The sequence below is a fragment of the Nerophis ophidion genome, linkage group LG16 (assembly GCF_033978795.1).
Source record: "Nerophis ophidion isolate RoL-2023_Sa linkage group LG16, RoL_Noph_v1.0, whole genome shotgun sequence".
In the NCBI taxonomy this organism is placed as follows: Eukaryota; Metazoa; Chordata; class Actinopteri; order Syngnathiformes; family Syngnathidae; genus Nerophis; species Nerophis ophidion.
The window spans coordinates 41,590,221-41,612,163 of record NC_084626.1 but is presented as its reverse complement, the minus strand read 5'-3'; the positions used below and the strand labels follow the sequence as shown (position 1 = coordinate 41,612,163).

General features: G+C 40.3%; 1 protein-coding gene across 6 annotated transcripts in view; it reads right to left on the bottom strand.

Moving 5' to 3' along the window:
- The window catches only part of magi1b (membrane associated guanylate kinase, WW and PDZ domain containing 1b), a 436,989-nt gene extending 424,876 nt beyond the window's left edge, over positions 1–12,113 (bottom strand). For all 6 annotated transcript variants that reach the window (XM_061875249.1, XM_061875251.1, XM_061875250.1 and 3 more), the window contains exon 1: positions 11,385–12,113. In XM_061875249.1, coding sequence (XP_061731233.1) covers positions 11,385–11,682 — 298 coding nt within the window. In that variant the 5' untranslated portion in view covers positions 11,683–12,113. The remainder of the gene's footprint in view (positions 1–11,384) is intronic.
- Between the last annotated feature and the right edge of the window lie 9,830 nt (positions 12,114–21,943).

Sequence of the window (21,943 nt, the reverse complement as noted above, 5' to 3'; positions counted from 1 at the left end):
ACCACCTCATCTGGCTCCTCTCGATGTGGAGGAGCAGCGGCTTTACTTTGAGTTCCTCCCGGATGGCAGAGCTTCTCACCCTATATCTAAGGGAGAGCCACGCCACCCGGCGGAGGAAACTCATTTCGGCCGCTTGTATCCGTGATCTTATCCTTTCGGTCATGACCCAAAGCTCATGACCATAGGTGAGGATGGGAACGTAGATCGACCGGTAAATTGAGAGCTTTGCCTTCCGGCTCAGCTCCTTCTTCACCACAACGGATCGGTACAACGTCCGCATTACTGAAGACGCCGCACCGATCCGCCTGTCGATCTCACGATCCACTCTTCCCCCACTCGTGAACAAGACTCCTAGGTACTTGAACTCCTCCACTTGGGGCAGGGTCTCCTCCCCAACCCGGAGATGGCATTCCACCCTGTTCCGGACGAGAACCATGGACTCGGACTTGGAGGTGCTGATTCTCATTCCGGTCGCTTCACACTCGGCTGTGAACCGATCCAGTGAGAGCTGAAGATCCCGGTCAGATGAAGCCATCAAGACCACATCATCTGCAAAAAGCAGGTTTTACTACTTACGTATAAAATACTACACGGTCTAGCTCCATCCTATCTTGCCGATTGTATTGTACCATATGTCCCGGCAAGAAATCTGCGTTCAAAGGACTCCGGCTTATTAGTGATTCCCAAAGCCCAAAAAAAAGTCTGCGGGCTATAGAGCCTTTTCATTTCGGGCTTCAGTACTCTGGAATATTGCATTGTTGCATTTCTTTTCACAGTTTATGAACTTACATTCATATTTTGTTGAAGTATTATTCAATATAAGATAGAAAGCAGTTTGTACAGATATCACAAAAAAAATCATGTTGGTTAAATATTAAATGTGAGGTACCACAGGGGTCAGTCTTAGGGCCCAAGATGTTCATCATGTATATAAATGATATTTGTAAAGTAACTGAAAACTTTAAATATGTGTTATTTGCGGATGACACGAATGTACTCTGTTCTGATGTGGACTTGCAGCAGCTCCTGAGGACCGTCACCATGGAGATGTGTAAACTAAAAAAAATGGTTTGATGCTAATAAATTATCATTAAACCTAAATAAAACTAACTTTATGTTATTTGGAAATAAGAGAAATGATATAGATGTAAAATTATATATAGACAATGTTAGTATAGAAAGAGTAAACAAAATCAAATTTTTGGGTGGGATCTTGGACCACAGGATCTGCTGGAAGTCACACATTACATACATCAAAGGGAAGTTGGCGTGAAAGTATTGCTGTCCTGGGTAAAACAAGGCACATTCTTAATCAAAAAAACATTACACACTCTTTATTGTACACTTGTTTTACCATATTTGAGTTACTGTCTAGAAGTTTGGGGAAATACATACAGGACAAACATCCAACCACTATTCATAATGCAAAAAAAGGGCCATCAGACTGATACATAACACAGGAACCCGAGAACACACTAATGGATTATTTATAAAAACATTTGATTTAAAACTACCAGATCTCATCCAACTCAAGACGTCCCAAATTAAAAGATTACAGTTGGTACAAAATGCGGCTGCTAGACTTTTGACAAGAACAAGAAAGTTTGATCACATTACGCCTGTACTGGCTCACCTGCACTGGCTTCCTGTGCACTTAAGATGTGACTTTAAGGTTTTACTACTTACGTATAAAATACTACACGGTCTAGCTCCATCCTATCTTGCCGATTGTATTGTACCATATGTCCCGGCAAGAAATCTGCGTTCAAAGGACTCCGGCTTATTAGTGATTCTCAAAGCCCAAAAAAAGTCTGCGGGCTATAGAGTGTTTTCCGTTCGGGCTCCAGTACTCTGGAATACCCTCCCGGTAACAGTTCGAGATGCCACCTCAGTAGAAGCATTTAAGTCTCACCTTAAAACTCATTTGTATACTCTAGCCTTTAAATAGACTCCCTTTTTAGACCAGTTGATCTGCCGTTTCTTTTCTTTTTCTTCTATGTCCCACTCTCCCTTGTGGAGGGGGTCCGGTCCGATCCGGTGGCCATGTACTGCTTGCCTGTGTATCGGCTGGGGACATCTCTGCGCTGCTGATCCGCCTCCGCTTGGGATGGTTTCCTGCTGGCTCCGCTGTGAACGGGACTCTCGCTGCTGTGTTGGATCCGCTTTGGACTGGACTCTCGCGACTGTGTTGGATCCATTTTGGATTGAACTTTCACAGTATCATGTTGGACCCGCTCGACATCCATTGCTTTCCTCCTCTCCAAGGTTCTCATAGTCATCATTGTCACCGACGTTCCACTGGGTGTGAGTTTTCCTTGCCCTTATGTGGGCCTACCGAGGATGTCGTAGTGGTTTGTGCAGCCCTTTGAGATACTAGTGATTTAGGGCTATATAAGTAAACATTGATTGATTGATTGATTATAAAGCAAGTAAAGATTTACTTCCAACTGGGTTACAGAGAAGATTTTTACAAAGAGAAGGGAATTATAATTTAAGAGGAGAACTACTTTTTAAGATCCAATATTGTAGAACAACGCAGAAACGAATGGGTATAACAATAGCAGGGGTTAAAATATGGAACTGTTTAAAGGATGAAATAAAACACAGCACCAACATAAACCAGTTTAAAAAGCTTTTTAAATCATTTATCATTAGTAAATATAAGAAAGAAGGGCAAACATTGTTTTAGAAAGACAATAATATATAATATGTATAGACATACAATTTATGATTTCATAATTATACATATAGGTTATATTAAAAAGTATATATTACCACTTTATATGGAATTCAAATAAATTGTGTATATATAAGTGTACAAATGTATATGTTTGATTTAAATGTTAAACTGTGTATATGAGACGTGTGCTACATATATGTTGCTTATATATTGTTTAAAAAAAAAAAGTAATATAAGTGAAGCATGTTTTAGATTTTATATATTTTGAACCTTGTTCTTGTTGTGATGGGGAAGGTTTATATAAGCGTTGCTTCAACCTACACCCTTTCGGCTCAATCATTGCTCAAATGAGTGTTTGTTTGTTTTTTTCTTTTTTTGTTGTTGTTCTTTGTTTTATGTGAAGATTGCCGAAATAAATATATATATAAAGGATTTTTGAATTGTTGCTATTTTTGGAATATTTTTTTTTTAAATTTCACGTACCTCTAGGCATACCTTCAAGTACCCCCAGGGGTACGCGTACCCCCATTTGAGAACCACTGCTTTATGCCACACAAGCCCATACCCAGAAAGCACAGAATGAAATGAAATCAGCTGCTCCCCAATTACATAACCCAACCGTAGCTTTGCAGGATCAATACACGGGCGGCATAGCTCGGTTGGTAGAGCGGCCATGCCAGCAACTTGAGGGTTGCAGGTTCGATTCCCGCTCACGCCATCCTAGTCACTGCCGTTGAGTCCTTGGGCAAGACACTTTACCCACCTGCTCCCAGTGCCACCCACACTGGTTTAAATGTAACTTAGATATTGGGTTTCGCTTTGAGTCAATAGAGAAAAGCGCTATATAAATATGATTCACTTCACACAGTCAAATGGGCGTCTCTTCAGCGCCACACGGAGCCCGCATGTGTCGGACCCGACATCACACCTTCATAACTCTACGACCACAGCTGGTAGTGGATAGTAGCAGAGCTTCTGGAACAGAACGGCGCCGCGACCGACGTATTCCCTGCTCGCATCACACTTGATTAAAGTGACAAACTGGCACGCGTTCTCCGGTAAAAATTAGGTCAACCTGATTTTACAGATGGCCCCTCGTAGCCGAGCATATTTTCCCAATTAAAACCGATTAGGGAGGGAAATTCCCAGACAGCGTAAATTATTAAAACTATCAAATGGAATGGGATCACGTGACGGTTGTACGGCGGTGACACCAGACATTCCCAGATGGTGAAAGGAGTAGCAGCTGTGCGATAGGATGAAACTTTTGACTGTAGTTACTGTACCTCCTCCTGACTTCACTGTAGGCTTGCACAATCTCTAAGCTCAGTCAACAAGAACTGAGGATGGTGAACAAGTTGGAGAGCAAACTGCATATTTGCAACTAGGGCTGGGCGATAAAACGATAACGATATACAGTACAGGCCAAACGTTTGGACACACTTTCTCATTTGAATGTGTTTTCTTTATTTTCATAACTACCGTATTTACTTGTATTGCCGCCGGGTATATAGTATGCACCTGACTAGAATTACAAACTCGTTTTGCAAAATAACTAAGCATTACCGCCCGCTTAGGATTAACGCAGGGTCAAACTCATTTCGCAAAATTTAATTTTTATTAGCGCATGTCTGCGATGAGGTGGCGACTTGTCCAGGGTGTACCCCGCCTTCCGCCCGATTGTAGCTGAGATAGGCGCCAGCGCCCTCCGCGCGACCCCAAAAGGGAATAAGCGGTAGAAAATGGATGTCTTGAATTTCCGACGGGTCAAACGCCTTTCGCGAAATAATTAGCATATGCCTAGAATTTCCGCCTGGTCAAACGCGTCACGTCACGAGTGACACTTCACCTGTCATCAGTTTCAAAATGGAAGAGGCTGATTTCAATCATTTGAAATCGCAAAAAGGGAAGAAGGTTAAGAGCTATTCAGTAGCTATTGAATATGCTAAAAAGAACAGTAAGCAGCTATGTTTTATCAATATACCGTAGCTGCGTGTGTCAAAGATGAGTCATTAAATGACTCCCGCCGCCTGGTGGTAGAGGGCGCTAGTGATCGTTCTTGCGACTACTCGGCTGCAGAAGAAGTGACAACAAGCAGCAAGAGTGAGCAGCGTGTGTTTACTTTTTCCTCTCGATTACACTTTTAACATGGAGGATTACATATCTAAAATAAAACTGTTTTCTAAACTGGATTTTCAATCAAAGCAGGAGGTAATAAAGGAATATCTCCATCAAGACGGAGAGACTTTTAAAACTGAAGAAAGATAAGGAAGACTTCTATAAACAAGTTATGGATACTTTTGATCATTTATAAGTAAAGGTAAGACCATAATAACGTTTTTTTTTATTAAATGTGCTTTTCATGATGGTATCCTTACATCACACTCAAATTTTTAAGCGCAGGCCTAAATTTACCGCATGCCTTTGGTAAGCGCCGGAGTGAAAAGAGGTTTTAAATTAATTAGCGCCCCGGCGGCAATTCAAGGAAATACGGTATTTACAATGTAGATTGTCACTGAAGGCATCAAAACATTCAAAGAACACATTTTAGAGTTATGTACCTAACAAAAAAGGTGAAATAACTAAAAAGAAAACATGTTTTATATTCTATTTTCTTCAAAATAGCCACCCGTTGCTCTGATTACTGCTTTGCACACTCTTGGCATTCTCTCCATGAGCTTCAAGTAGTAGTCACCTGAAATGGTTTTCACTTCACAGGTGTGCTTGAAGCTCATGGAGCGAATGCCAAGAGTGTGCAAAGCAGTAATCGGAGCAAAGGGTGGCTATTTTGAAGAAACTACAATATAAAACGTCCATCCGTTCATTTTCTATCGCTTGTCATGTTTTCAGTAATTTCCCCTTTTTTCGTTAAGTACATAACTCCACATGTGTTCATTCATAGTTTTGATGCCTTCAGGGACAATCTACAATGTAAATAGTCATAAAAATAAAGAAAACTCAACGCTAAATCAATTTCCCTCAATAGGAACACGAGACAATTTTGATAGTATTAATTAGTCCACGTTCTAAAAGACGTAAGACTGGCCTGCTGAAGACGAGCACAAAAACAATATGTAGCCGATCAATCAATCAATGTTTATTTATATAGGCCTAAATCACAAGTGTCTCAAAGGGCTGCAAAGGCCAAGGAGAAAAAGAGGTCTCGGTCTGTCATAAGACTTGGCCGGGGTGAAGTATGTGATGTTAGCGGCTCGAAACAGTAGGGATAGGACCAATTTTATCCAACAAAAAGTGTTAAATCTTGATAATAAACTTCAAAAGTGAGTTTATGGTTTCTAAATGTATGACTGTTGTCTTGTTTTTGGCACAAAGTGGAGAATTCTTCTTTAAACGGTTAGTATTACTGTTTAAAAACTAAATTAAAAAACTCTGACTGATAACTGCACTTGCTAAAATGAAACAAAAAGACATTAACGTCTTTCCCTAATAGGCAAGGAAATACCTCATTTTAAACGTATGGTGTATAAATACACTGCTGACTCAGCAACTAAGCGTTTCAATTGTGCACATTGAACCTACAAAGTGATCGATCTATACCCTGAGGAGGACCAGACCCAGGTGTTTCAAGGACCACTGTATCAAAAACAGACATCAATCTCTAAAGGATATCACCACATGGGCTCAGGAACACTTCAGAAAACCACTGTCACTAAATACAGTTCGTCGCTACATCTGTAAGTGCAAGTTAAAGCTCTGCTATGCAAAGCGAAAGCCATTTATCAACAACACCCAGAAACGCCGCCTGGGTCTAAACTCATCTAAGATGACTGATGCAAAGTGGAAAAGTGTTCTGTGGTCTGACGAGTCCACATTTTAATTTTTGGGGGGGAAAACTGTGGATGTTGTGTTCTCCGGATCAAAGAGGAAAAGAACAATCCGGATTGTTCTAGGCGCAAAGATGAAAAGCCAGCATGTGTGATGGTATGGGGGTATATTAGTGTCCAAGGCATGAGTGACTTACACATCTGTGAAGGCACCATTAATGCTGAAAGGTACATACAGGTTTTGGAGCAACATATGTTGCCGTCCAAGCAACGTTATCATGGACGCCCCTGCTTATTTCAGCAAGAAAATGCCAAGCTACGTGCTACAATAGTGTGGCTTCGTCGTAAAAGAGTGCGGGTACTAGACTGGCATGCCTGCAGTCCAGACCTGTCTCCCATCGAAAATGTGTGGCGCATTACGAAGCGTAAAATACGACAGCGGAGAACTCGGACTGTTGAACGACTGAAGCTTTACATAAAACAAGAATGGGAAATAATTCCACTTTGAAAGCTTCAACAGTTAGTTTCCTCAGTTCCCAAATGTTTATTGAGTGTTGTTAAAAGAAAAGGTGATGTTACACAGTAGTGAACATGCCCTTTCCCAACTACTTTGGCACGTGTTGCAGCCATGAAATTCTAAGTTGATTATTATTTGCAAAAAAAATAAAGTTTATGAGTTTGAACATTAAATATCTTGTCTTTGTATTGCATTCAATTGAATATGGGTTGAAAAGGATTTGCAAATCATTGTAATCTGTTTATATTTACATCCAACACAATTTCCCAACTCATATGGAAACGGGGTTTGTAGATTACCATAGTAACTAATTAGATTACCATAGCAACCAGTACATCATGCAAAAAGCGCAGATTCCAACCATTGACATAATTTGTCTACTAGTGTTTTTCAACCTTTTCTGAGGCAAGGCACGGTTTAGCTCGGTTGGTAGAGTGGCCGTGCCAGCAACTTGAGGGTTGCAGGTTCAATTCCCGCTTCCGCCATCCTAGTCACTGCCGTTGTGTCCTTGGGCAAGACACGTTACCCACCTGCTCCCAGTGCCACCCACCCTGGTTTGAATGTAATTTAAATATTGGGTTTCACTATGTAAAGCGCTTTGAGTCACTAGAGAAAATGCGCTACATAAATATAATTCACTTCACATCACTTTCATTAAAAAATCCGGAGGCACACCACCAGCAGAAAACGTCCAAAAAATTAACCTCCAACAAGTCATCCTGCCTTATTTTGAGTTTTTGTGTTTTCCTGTGTGTAGTGCTTTAGTTCTTGTCTTGCTCTGTTATTTTGGTGGCCCTTTCTGTTTTGTTGGTGTTTTCCTGTAGCAGTTTCATGTCTTCCTTTGAGCGCTATAACCATTCACCTGCTTTGTGTTTAGCGAGCAAGGCTATTTAAGTTGTTGCTACCCTTCTTTGTGTGGACATTGTTGATTCTCACATCATGTACGGATGTACTTTGTGGACGTCGTAAGTTTTTGCTGTCGTCCAGCATTTCTTTTTTCTGTTTACTTTGTAGCCAGTTCAGTTTGACTTTTGTTTTGCATTGCCATAGCCATTTCCTTTCCCTTTTATTCATTTTTGTTTAAGCATTACATATTTTTTTACCTGCACCCTGCCTCCCGCTGTAATCTGCATTTTGGGATCACAACAAACCATCCCCGTCTCACCCTACACATTCCGACTTTTACAAAGCAGTGAACTACCTACTGCCACCTACTGACATGGAGTATTACGTGGTTACCCAGCCGATTTCTACACAGTACAGACACTAATCAACGGCACATTATTTGCAGATTATAATTATTGATTTGCCAAAAAAAAATATTTTTTGGACCAATTAGGTGGAAGTTGCATAATTTTCCAAGGCACACCAAACAATATCTCGCGGCACACTAACAATGGTTAAAAAACACTGGTCTAATTCAAGACTTACCTTAACTTGAAAACGTAACTACACATCATAACGGCAGCTACAGTTTCGAACTTTAACATCTAAAAAAATTATTTGAGGATGTCTGGCGGGCCAGATTGAAAAGCTTAATTTTTCCCAGGTCTAGTCAAATAGGTAAATGTAGAAACATGTTTACATTATCTGAAAGGAGAATGCTACTGTTTTCAGAAAGTGATTTCTCAGCAACTTCCCCAGAACGCGGTAGAAGGCCACGGGGAAGACCCAGGACACGTTGGGAAGACTATGTCTCCCGGCTGGGATCCCCCGGGAAGAGCTGGACCAAGTGGCTGGGGAGAGGGAAGTCTGGGCTTCCCTGCTTGGGCTGCTGCCCCCGCGACCCGACCTCGGATAAGCGGAAGAAGATGGATGGATCAAGTGTTCCAAGTCCATAGCTGGTCTACAAAGTTTCTGTGGTCTCCATCTACGACCGCAAGGCTGAACTGAGCAACAACACACAACAATTTAGCACTTCACTTGTTTACAAAGAGCGGTTCGCTGGGAGAAACGTAAAAGAGTAGCTTTGCTAAGAACCTGTCAGAGGGGCTCAGTCTCAAACCCACTGGGCCCTGCTGGGTCGAGATGACCATGAACAAGTCAGACCAGCCGAGCTGGCCCCGATGCTCCCATTCTTGCGAGCTGCTAAAAAATGTGACAAGTCTCGCCACCAACGAGCATACAAAAAGCAAAGCATGCAGCAATGACAAAGGCAATAATAATAATATCAAATAACAGACAATTTCACCTAAAATAATCAACTGCAAAAAAAAAAACATGCATCTTGAATCAGAGTCCCCTGTTGAAACTAATTGAAATCAATTTAATTGGTGCTTGCCCCACCAAAAGAGCAGAATTTTAATGTGCGACCTGCCTTTAAAAGAGAAAAACAAACTTTTAGATAATTAATATTGCATAAAAAACAATACAATAGTACAGACCTGGACAAATTGATGCCCAAATATTGTGTTTAGATCTTTAAGATGGAAAGTGTAGCTGCCGTTATGATGTGCAGTCATGTTTTCTAAAGGGGAACATTATCACAATTTCAAAAGGGTTAAAAACAATAAAAATCAGTTCCCGGTGTGTATTTTTTTAAGTTTTTTTCAAAATTTTACCGGTCCCAGAACATCCCTAAAAAAAGCTTTAAAGTGCTTGACTTACGCTATTTGCGATGCGACTATCCATTTCCCTGTGACGTCATACAGTGCTGCCAATGTAAACAAACAACGGCAGATACCACAGCAAGATATAGCGACATTAGCTCGGATTCAGACTCGGATTTCAGCGGCTTAAGCGATTCAACAGATTACGCATGTATTGAAACGGATGGTTGGAGTATGAAAGTATTGAAGAAGAAACTGAAGCTATTGACGCTATTCATATCTGCTTTAGCACCGCCGGTAAATGGCATGTTAGCGCCGATTAGCGTAGCGTGTTAGCATCGATTAGCTGGCAGTCACGCCGCAACCAAATATGTCTGATTAGCACATGAGTCAACATCAACAAAACTCACCTTTGTGATTTTGTTGACTATCGTTGCAAATGCATCTGCAGGTTATCCATACATCTCTGTGCCATGTCTGTCACCGCCGGTAAAATGTGGAGACACTCCGGCACATTCAATGGGAGTCTGGCGGCAGACACTTTCACATCTTCGGGCCAGTGGTGCAACTTGAATCCCTCCCTGTTAGTGTTGTTACACCCTCCGACAACACACCGACGAGGCATGATGTCTCCAAGGTTCCAAAAAATAGTCGAAAAAACGGAAAATAACAGAGCTGAGACCCGGTGTTTGTAATGTGAAAATGAAAATGGGGGGTGTGTTACCTCGGTGACGTCACGTTCTGACGTCATCACCACATGAGCGATGAACAGAAAGGCGTTTAATTCGCCAAAATTCACCCATTTAGAGTTCAGAAATCGGTTAAAAAAATAGATGGTCTTTTTTCTGCACCATCAAGGTATATATTGACGCTTACATAGGTCTGGTGATAATGTTCCCCTTTAACCTTTTTTGAGCAAGGGCAGATTTTTTTCATTGAAAAAATACGGAGGCACACCACCAGCAGAACGGGTTAATAAATGAAACTCCACCAGGTTGTCCTGCCTCATTTAGAGTTTGTGGCTGTTTCCTGTGTGTAGTGCTTTATTTTCTGTTTTGCGCTGTTAATTTGGTGACCTTTCCTGTTCGCCTTCTTTTCAGTGCTATTCATCCATTGCTTTCGGTCCCCTAGAGGGGAGGGGGTTGCCCACATCTGAGGTCCTCTCCAAGGTTTCTCATAGTCAGCATTGTCACTGGCGTCCCACTGGATGTGAATTCTCCCTGCCCACTGGGTGTGAGTTTTCCTTGCCCTTCTGTGGGTTCTTCCGAGGATGTCGTAGTCGTGGTGGTTTGTACAGTCCTTTGAGACATTTGTGATTTAGGGCTATATAAATAAACATTGATTGATTGATTGATTGATTGATTGACTGCTGTTGTTGTGTGTTGTTTTACTGCGCTGGGAGGACGTTAATGGAACTGCCTAACGATAAACCCACGTAAGAAACCAAGAACCCGCCCTCGATCATTCTACAGTTATAACGTCAGACACGCTCTTTATACACGTCACTCAGGTCCGCATGGAGCTGGAGGGGGCGTGGCCTCCGGCTTCGCCTGAATTTCGGGAGATTTTCGGGAGAAAATTTGTCCCGCGAGGTTTTCGGGAGAGGGTTGGCAAGTATGAGCATAATCTAGATTAGAAAGATACAAATAATTGCTATTGCGACATCTAGTGGACACATTTCGAGCAGCAGTTTTTTCATTCAAAAATGTCGGCTCATTTTTATACTTTGCAAACTCATCCCCCGGCCGGATAAAACCTGGCCGCGGGCCGGATCAGGATCGCAGGCCGTACGTTTGCCACCCCTGTTTTAAGGAGTTCTGTATGGGAGTGGTGACGTCACTTCGAGGGCTTACCTTGCCTGACGGTTTTCAACCTGACCGGACCTTTGCAGCTCTGAATGAGTGTCCGCACGTCGTAAAGCGGTAATCCTGAGACGGGAAGGTTCTCCACCTCCAGAAGAAGCTCCCCATCAGACAAATGTCCACTGTTGTAAAGCACTTTATCCTGCTGGGGTTGCCCGATCAGAACGAACTCTCCGTTCTCCGCTCCCCCGCGCAGTGGTACGTTCAAGTCCCCGCGGGCATCTTGGGACACGGAGCACTCGTTCACCCGGGAGGTCCAGTGGTTCTTCCTCAACGCGGGGTTGGACATGTCGGCGGACTCTGCCGCTGGGTTGGGATATAAAGAAGTAAAAAAAAAAAAATTTAGAGAAAAGAAAAAAAAAGGAGTCACAAAGCGAGTTGGTTTCCTGGTGAAACTTTCTGTCGCTTCCACGGAAACATGACGGTGGTGTCGCGCGGGGGGGAATCACGCCATTTGTCCACCTGGAAGTCACTTCTCACTCGGCTATCATTTCCTCAACATGCCCGCTCCTCGGGTCCTACGCGTAAGTCCCGCGAAACTCACTTCGAAATGTCCTTTTACTTTCCTTAGTCAGAAGCGACGGGTTTGCTATTTTCCACGTCCCCGGTCGGCGAGTTCACGATCCCGGACTCTGGTGGGCAGGTAAGCCGCCGCTCGTCCTTCTGACTCGGAGCTCCCACTCTAACGCAGTCAATGAGCTTTGCTCCTGAGACGTTCAAGGGCTGTCGGAAATGTTGCATTCCTTTTGGGAAGTAGTTTTTAATAGTGGTGTGGGGGGGAAAATCTACTAGAATACGAATCGCGATTCTCACGTTGTGCGATTCAGAATTGATTCTCATATTTAAAACATCGATTTTATTTTATTATTATATTGGCAACACTAAATTGGCCCTAGTGTGTGAATGTGAGTGTGAATGTTGTCTGTCTATCTGTGTTGGCCCTGCGATGAGGTAGCGACTTGTCCAGGGTGTACCCCGCCTTCCGCCCGATTGTAGCTGAGATAGGCGCCAGCGCCCCCCGCGACCCCAAAAGAGAATACGCGGTAGAAATGGATGGATGGATATTTTTTTTTTTTTATCAATCCAACCAAACAATACACAGCAACACAATAACAATGCAATCCAATTCCAAAACCGAACCTGACCCAGCCACACTCAGAACTGCAATAAACAGAGCAATTGAGAGGAGACACAAACACAACACAGAACAAACCAAAAGTAGTGAAACAAAAATGAATATTATCAACAACAGTATCAATATTAGTTATAATTTCAGCATAGCAGTGATTAAAAATCCCTCATTGACATTATCATTAGACATTTATAAAAATTAAAAAAACAACAATAGTGTCACAGTGGCTCACACTTGCATCGCATCTCATAAGCTTGACAATATTTTTTCGTAAAATTACTTTTTTATGTAAAATTATATTACTTTTTAATGCAAAATATTGCCAATTTTTTATGTTCTTGTAAAATTTTGAATTAAAAAAAAAAGACGACTCGTCATAATTTTGCCAAGTAAAATTCTGACTATTTATAAGGTAGAAAAGCGCTATACAAGTACAACCCATTTATCATTTAACACACTGTGTCCAATATTTTCAGAAAAATAAAATAAGTCATATTTTGGTTCGTTTAATAGTTAAAAAAAATTTAATTATTGCAATCAGTTGATAAAACATTGTCCTTTACAATTATAAAAGCTTTTTTCAAAAAAATATATATACTACTCTGCAAACATGTCAGCAGACTGGGGTAGATCCTGCTGAATGAATACAGAATCGTTTTGAATCGGGGGAAAAAAAACATTTTTGAATCGACAATCGCGTTGAATCGAAAACATCGATATATAATAGAATCGCGACCCCAAGAATCGAATCATGGGACACCCAAAGATTCGCAGCCCTAGTTTTTAATCATAAAACCTTGCATAAATCCACACGTATGTGTAACTGCAAAGCTACACAGAGAAAACGTTTTATAAAGTCTATTGAAAAGTGCTTAAATTACGGACTTAACCGAAACCAAAGTACAACCAAAAATAAAAAACGCCATTTAAAATTGAATTGATAAACACAACGACTATTGTTGTCTGTGTTTATGTGTCTGATGACATTTTTATTTCATTTTATGAGGTTTATAGTAACTGATCTTGCATTTGACGCACACTATTTGGAGTGTTTGAATGCAGCAGGGATACAAATGCGCATGCGTGGTGCTCATAATATTCAAATACAGCCATTTGTCAATTACGGTAGGTTAAAGCAGAGGTGTCCAAAGTGCGGCCCGAGGGCCATTTGTGGCCCCCAGCTAATTTGTTAATGGCCCCCAGCCCATTCTAAAAAATACTATAATAAAATTTAAAACATAAAAGAGTGTAATAAAAGGGTAAACAGTGACATGTAACAAAAAAAAGTTGCAGAGTTGACACAAATAACACAAAGCTGACCTGCTGAAAGCTCCAATTACTTCACTGGAGCAATTTCACTTTCAAATAATTTGGGGGGATAATATTGTATATTTTGTGTGAAACAAAGTTTTCTTTCACAAAAAGGGCATCAAACTAACAAAAAAGTATGAAAAAAATGATAAAATCTTATAATCAAGAGATCTACAGACTTAAGGGTTAAAATTAAAAAATATAAATATACATTTGACTTATTTTCAACAGTTATTCTTTTTTTATTGTTCTGAATTATTGACCTATCACGTCACATATTCCACTTTGAAATGTTTTGGGGGAAAATGTTGCATAGTTTGTGTGTTTGCCATATAAAGAAGGGTTTTGACATAAATGCCACAAACATTAAAAAAAATATATACTTTTTTTTTATAACGACAGACAAACCTGACGTTGATCTCGAGATTCAAGCGTAAAATGAAAAAAATAACACTTTATGACTTATTTCTAACATTTGTATGACTGAGACCCTTCCGGAGACCGGGGACCAAACTTGAGGAAAGCAAAAGAGGTAAAAAAAAAAAACAACAACAACCAACAACTATTGTATTGCTTTTAAAAAAGAAAAATATCAAAATGGCCCCCGCATGCTTTGATTTTGCAGTCTGCAGCCCTCAGTGGAAAAAGTTTAGACACCCCTGGGTTAAAGTAACCTACTTTCTTCTCAGAGCTATTTTTACAAAATAAAAATGGCCGAAAAACGTATTTTTTATAGCTTAATGTGTAAATGCATTCACTTTATTTAAACCTTAAAAAAGTGAATAAGCTTGTTTTGTAACAAAATGTTGGTAATCATCTTGTATTTCACTATGTATTCTTTTCTAGTGCATGTTGGGTTTTTTTTAATCACAATTAGAGCTACTTTGGCAAAATGTTTTCATAAGTTTTTATAACACTTAAAAGGTTTTGTCATTTATCATTGTGCTATTTTGTGGTAATTTGTTCATTAAATAGAGGAATTATGTCTGAAGAGAACAGTGAATGTGCTCTGCTCCTGATACGTTCAAGTGCTGTCGGAAATGTTGGTTTCTATTTGGGAAATATTTTCTCAATCCACATATATGTGTAACTGCAATAGCTAAACGATGTAAACGTTTTATAACGTCTATTGAAAAGTGCTTAAATTACAGACTTAACCAAAACCAAAGTACAACCAAAAATAAAAAATGCCATTTAACATTGAATTGATAAACACAACGACTAGTGTTGTCTGTGTTTATGTGTGTGATGACATTTTTATTTCATTTTATGAGGTTTATAGTAACTGATCTTGCATTTGACGCACACTATTTGGAGTGTTTGAATGCAGCAGGGATACAAATGCGCATGCGTGGTGCTCATAGTATTCAAACACAGCCATTTGTCAATTAGGTTAAAGCGGGGGTGTCCAAACTTTTTCCTCAAAAGGCTGCACATGGAAAAATGTAAGCATGCGGGGGCCATTTTGATCTTTTTCATTTTTAAACCATAAAAATGTTTTGTTTTTTTAACCTTTAGGGTTAAAAATAAGTCGTATAATTATTATTATTTTTTATTTAACGCTTACAGTAAATCTCAATATCGACTTGGGGTTGATGTAAAGTTTAAAGAAACTCAGGTTTTCTGTCAAAGACAACTTTGTTTTTTTATAGTAAAACTGAAATCTGCAGTATTTAGTAATTAGAGCCCTAAAAGGTCAATAATGCAGGACACCATTTATTTTATTTTTTTAATATTTTTGAGTAATCACAGTGAAAAGTTAAATAAAATCCTACTAAATATATTTGAGATCCGTAAGGTTCCCCACTAATAAAGTGATACATTTTTATAATTTTTTTTTTTAACTTTTAACACTTAAATTTCAAGATCAACATCCGATATATCTGTCGATTTCAAGTTTGAACTATTATTTTGTTTAATTTATGTTCTTTTGTCAAAGCTTTGATGTTTTTCTACAACCACACAACAAATGCAATATTTTTTCCACATAAAGCATTTTAAAGTGATAATTTTTAAGTAATAATTTATTATAACATAAACTTTTTTCGTCCTTTTTTTTTTAGCAATGGAAAAAAAAAGAAAATAAAGACAAAAGGAGAAAAAAAACTGCCTGCATGGCAGCTTTGTGTCAACATTGATTTCACCTCATTCCATTTTTTTTTTTTATGTTTTTTTTATTTTTGCAATACTATCGATTTTGCAATTTTTGCAGAATGTGTGGTGGGCCGGTAAATGATTATCGGCGGGCCGCAAATGGCCCCCGGGCCGCACTTTGGACACCCCTGGGTTAAAGTAACCTACTTTCTTCTCAGAACTATTTTTACAAAATAAAAATGGCCGAAAAACGTATTTTTTTATAGCTTAATGTGTAAATCTATTCACTTTATTTAAACCTTAAAAAAGTGAATAAGCTTGTTTTGTAACAAAATGTTGGTAATCATCTTGCATTTCAATATGTATTTATTTCTTGTGCATGTTTTTTTTTATCACTATTAAAACTACTTTGGCAAAATGAAAAATAAAAACCGTTTATATAACACTTAAAAGGTTCTGTCATTTATCATTGTGCTATTTTGTGGTAATTTGACATTAAATAGAGGAATTATGCCCGAAGTGAACAGTGAAAGTGCGCTGCTCCTGATACGTCCAAGTACTGTCGGAAATGTTGCTTTCCATTTGACTTAACCGAAACCAAAGTACAACCAAAAATAAAAACGCCATTTAAAATTTAATTGATAAACACAACAACTATTGCTGTCTGTGTTTATGTGTGTGATGACATTTTTATTTTATTTTATGAGGTTTAAACTAACTTATTTTGCATTTGTCGCACACTATTTGGATTGTTTGAATGCAGCAGGAATACAAATGCGCATGCGTGGTGCTCACAAGTGTATTCAAATACAGCCGTTTTTCAATTAGGTTAAAGCAACCTTTTTTCTTCTCAGAGCTATTTTTACAAAATAGAAATGGCTTAAAAACGTATTTTTTATAGCCTGATGTGTCAATTTATTCACTTTATTCAAACCTTTAAAAAGTTGTAACAAAATGTTGGTAATCATCGTGTATTTCAGTATGTAAGTATTTCTAGTGCATGTTTTTTTTTTTTTTTTCAATTTTGGAGCTACTTTGGCAACAATAAAATAACCTAAAAAACGTTTATATAACACTTAATAGGTGCTGTCATTATCATTGTGCTATTTTGTGGTAATTTGACATTAAATAGAGGAATTACGTCTGAAGTGAACAGTGAATGTGCTCTGCTCCTGATACGTTCAAGTGCTGTCGGAAATTTTGATTTCATTTGGGAAATATTGGTCTCGCCATGATGTTTTTAAACATAAAACATTTTATCAATCCACATATACGTGTATCTGCAATAGCTACACGGTGAAAACGTTTTATAACGTCTATTGAAAAGTTCTTAAATTACAGACTCAACCGAAACCAAAGTACAACCAAAAATAAAAATAAAACATTGATAATTAATTGATGAACACTATAACTATTGCTGTCTGTTTTTGTATCTGTGACGAAAAAAAAGTTGTATTTTATGATGTTTAGATGTCACGCACTAACTTATTTTGCATTTGACGCACACTATTTGGAGTGTTTGAATGCAGCAGGAATACAAATGCGCATGCGCGGTGCTCATAGGTGTATTCGAATACAGCCAGGTTAAAGCAACCTATTTTCTTAGCAGAGCTATTTTTACAGAATAAAAATGGGCCAAAAAATATTTTTCATAGCTTAAAATGCAAATGTATTCACTTTTTTTAAACATTGGAAAAGTAAATAAGCTTGTTTTGTAAAAAAAAAAAAAAAAATGTTGGTAATCATCTTGTATGTCCGTATGTATTTTTTTCTAGGGCATGTTTTTTTTTATTCACAATTCGAGCTACTTTGGCAAAAAATAAATAAATAAATAAAAATAACCGTTTATATGACATTTAAAAAAGGGTTGTCATTACCATTGTGCTATTTTGTGGTAATTTGACATTAAAGTGAGCGGTTTTGTGGTTATTTATAGTGTTATCTCATTAATCTTATCATTATAGATTTCCTTGGATAAATATTACCCGCCAAGCATAATAATAAAAACTTTTACATAAAATACTGCTAAAACAGTTTTTCACGCATGTACTCTTCATTCAAAACCAAGAAATCAGGCCGAGTAAAATGAAAATGGACTCTTTCTCAAATATGACCAACCCGTCAGGATTGTTGCGTTTCAGGTTGGGACGAGTTTAAAGGCATTTTTGTCATTTGTAAGTGACACACACCTCTTGGAGTGTGTGTGTGTCTGTTACAACACTATCTTTCCAGTCGCTTACATCACGGGTGTCAAACTCAAGGCCCGGGATGCGGGGGGGCAGATCTGGCCCGCCACATCAATTTATAGGGCCCGCAAAAGCCTGGAAATAATAATAGGTTCATTTTTACTCACTAAATGTATTCGTTTTTTTTTACTTTTTGACTATCTTTTAAATGTTTAATATAATATAACAATGCAACAGCTGTTATGGTTGCTGGGGGAGATGACGGCACAGACACCAGGGGGCGGTATGATCAATGACTTATATATATATATATATATATATATATATATATATATATATATATATACAGTGGGGCAAAAAAGTATTTAGTCAGCCACCGATTGTGCAAGTTCTCACACTTAAAATGATGACAGAGGTCTGTAATTTTCATCATAGGTACACTTCAACTGTGAGAGAAAGAATGTGAAAAAAAAATCCAGGAATTCACATTGTAGGAATTTTGACTAATTTATTTGTAAATTATGGTGGAAAATAAGTATTTTGTCAACCATTCAACCAAACCTATGCAACCGTCAATATATACCCTGATGTTGCAGAAAAAAGACCATGTATTTTTTTAACCGATTTCCGAACTCTAAATGGGTGAATTTTGGCAAATTAAACGCCTTTCTGTTTGTCGGTCTTTTAGCGATGACGTCAGAACGTGACGTCACCGAGGTAACACACCCGCCATATTCATTTTCACATTACAAACACCGGGTCTCAGCGCTGTTATTTTCCGTTTTTTTGACTATTTTTTGGAACCTTGGAGACATCATACCTCGACGGTGTGTTGTCGGAGGGTGTAACAACACTAACAGGGAGGGATTCAAGTTGCACCACTGGCAAGAAATCTGCCGCCAGACCCCCTTTGAATGTGCTGGAGTTTCTCCACATTTGACCGGCGATGCTAAGACAGACATGGCACAGAGATGTATGGATAACCTGCAGATGCATTTGCAACCATTAAGTCAACGAAATCACAAAGGTGAGTTTTGTTGATGTTGTTGACTTATGTGCTAATCAGACATATTTGGTCGCAGCATGACTGCCAGCTAATCGATGCTAACATGCTACGCTAATTGACACTAACATGCTATTTACGCTAGCTGTATGTACATTTGAAACTAGATACCCACATTTAATGCGAAACAAACACTTACCAATCGACGGATTTAAGTTGCTCCAGTGTCACAAGATGCGAAAGTCCTGATCGTTTGGTCCGCACATTTTACCGGCGATGCTAATAAGGCAGCCAAGCTATGGGCCACTTCATTAGGTACACCCATGCTATTCGCTCAATAGCTTCAATTTCTTCTTCAATTTCGTTTTCGCTATCTGCCTCCATACTCCGACCATCTGTTTCAATACATGCCTAATCTGTTGAATCGCTTAAAACGCCGAAATCCGAGTCTGAATCCGAGCTAATGTCGCTATATCTTGCTGTGGTAACCGCCATGTTGTTTGTATTGGCAGCCCTGTATGACGTCACAGGGAAATGGAAAGTCGCATCGCAAATAGGGAAAATCAAGAACTTTAAAGCTTTTTTTAGGGATATTCCGTGAGGTGTAAAATTAAAAAAAAAGCGTAGAAAAATAAAACAAGCCCCTGGGAACTGATTTTTATTGTTTTTAACCCTTTTGAAATTGTGATAATGTTCCCCTTTAAAGATCTAAAACTATTATCTGGGAATGTCCGACGTGCCAGATTGAAAAGCTCAACGGGTCGCACGAGGTCGCCTTAACTTGCCCAGGTCCGCCTTAGTACATAGTCAAAAATCGAATAATCAAATGAATAGTCAACTGTGTAATAAATACAGGAGGTCTGTCTATCTGTGTTGGCCCTGCGATGAGGTGGCGAATTGTCCTGGGTGTACACCGCCTTCCGCCCGAATGCAGCTGAAATAGGCTCCAGCAACCCCCTCTGCGACCGCAAAAGGGACAAGCGGTAGAAAATGGATGAATTATTGATGAATATGGGGCGGTATAGCTCGGTTGGTAGAGTGGCCGTGCCAGCAACTTGAGGGTTGCAGGTTCGATTCCCGCTTCCGCCATCCTAGTCACTGCCGTTGTGTCCTTGAGCAAGACACTTTACCCACCTGCTCCCAGTGCCACCCACACTGGTTTAAATGTAACATAGATATTGGGTTTCACTATGTAAAGCGCTTTGAGTCACTAGAGAAAAGCGCTATATAACTATAATTCACTTCACAATAATATTATTGATGAATGTGACAGTCTTAAGCCGTCATTGTGCGGGTTCCACTGACCACCAAGGAAGGACATCTCTTTTGCAGGTTTGACTCTTATTTTTTTTTTTCAATAAAGCTTTCGTCGTCGCCGTCTTGCTCTCTCTCCCTCTGCTGCTCGCTCTTTGGTAGCTTTCGTCGTCGCCGTCTTGCTCTCTCTCGCTCCTCGGTCGCTCTCCTACTCCTTCTGCCCCGATCTCTCCTCCTTCACCCCTTTTATACACTGAGAGGAGATAACTTGATTGCCTCCTAGTGTGGGAGCCACGCACCTGATCTCGCTCGTAGCGTCGCTCCCGGTACGCCCCGCCTTGCCGCCATCTTGGGCCGGGCTCCAGCGTGCCCTGCCGCTCCGTCGGACCGTCGGCTCCGCCTCTCTATTCAGTTATAGACCAGATCTGCAAGTGACCCTCAATAAAAACCCTGGCCTTACTGTACTAGACTCCCTTTTTAGACCAGTTGATCTGCAGTTTCTTTTCTTTTTCTCCTATGTCCCACTCTCCCTTGTGGAGGGGGTCCGGTCCGATCCGGTGGCCATGTACTGCTTGCCTGTGTATCGGCCGGGGACATATCTGCGCTGCTGATCCGCCTCCGCTTGGGATGGTTTCCTGCTGGCTCCGCTGTGGACGGGACTCTCGCTGCTGTGTTGGATCCGCTTCGAACTGGACTCTCGCGACTGTGTTGGATCCATTATGGATTGAACTTTCACAGTATCATGTTAGACCCGCTCGACATCCATTGCTTTCGTCCTCTCCAAGGTTCTCATAGTCATTATTGTCACCGACGTCCCACTGGGTGTGAGTTTTCCTTGCCCTTATGTGGGCCTACCGAGGATGTGGTCGTGGTTTATGTAGTGGTTTGTGCAGCCCTTTGAGACACTAGTGATTTAGGGCTATATAAGTAAACATTGATTGATTGATTGATCCATCCATGTACTGCGTGCCCTCACAAGGGTCGAGGATCACTTTGGCCTTGAAGTGGGGTACTAAAGTTAATTAACGGGCACACCAAGACAAAGAACAGCAAAAAGTTTCCAATAAACCCAACATGCATTGCCTTTGGCAACAAAACCACGACTCAGACACACACTTGGTGTCCCGACGCGGAGTCGAACCCGCATTTCCTCGGCAGCTGGAGCTGCGTGTGCCTCTGCTAGCAACGCGCCAACAGAGGCTTCTGCTGACAGTGCACTCAGACTCGCCCTCACTCGTGCTGAGTGCAGCACGCCCGAGCAGCAACAAGCCTGCATCCGGTCAAGAATCAGCACACCTGGGTTTGATGAGAGGGAGCAGCATAAAAGCCAGCAGACCGGAGGAACCTTTGCCAGAACGTCGCTATCTTCTCAGTAAGCATTATGTCTGGCGTTCCCTCCCCTGTGTTTTGCTCTTTTCTCTCTCCGAGTCTCCCTTGTTCATGTCCCTTGTGTTTTCCACAGTGACTCCCGTCTTCCGTGATCGTACCTTGCCTCTCGACATCCATCCGGATTCCTAACTGCCTTCCTCGATCCACGACCTCCCTGCTCAGACCCAGACCACGCTGCCTC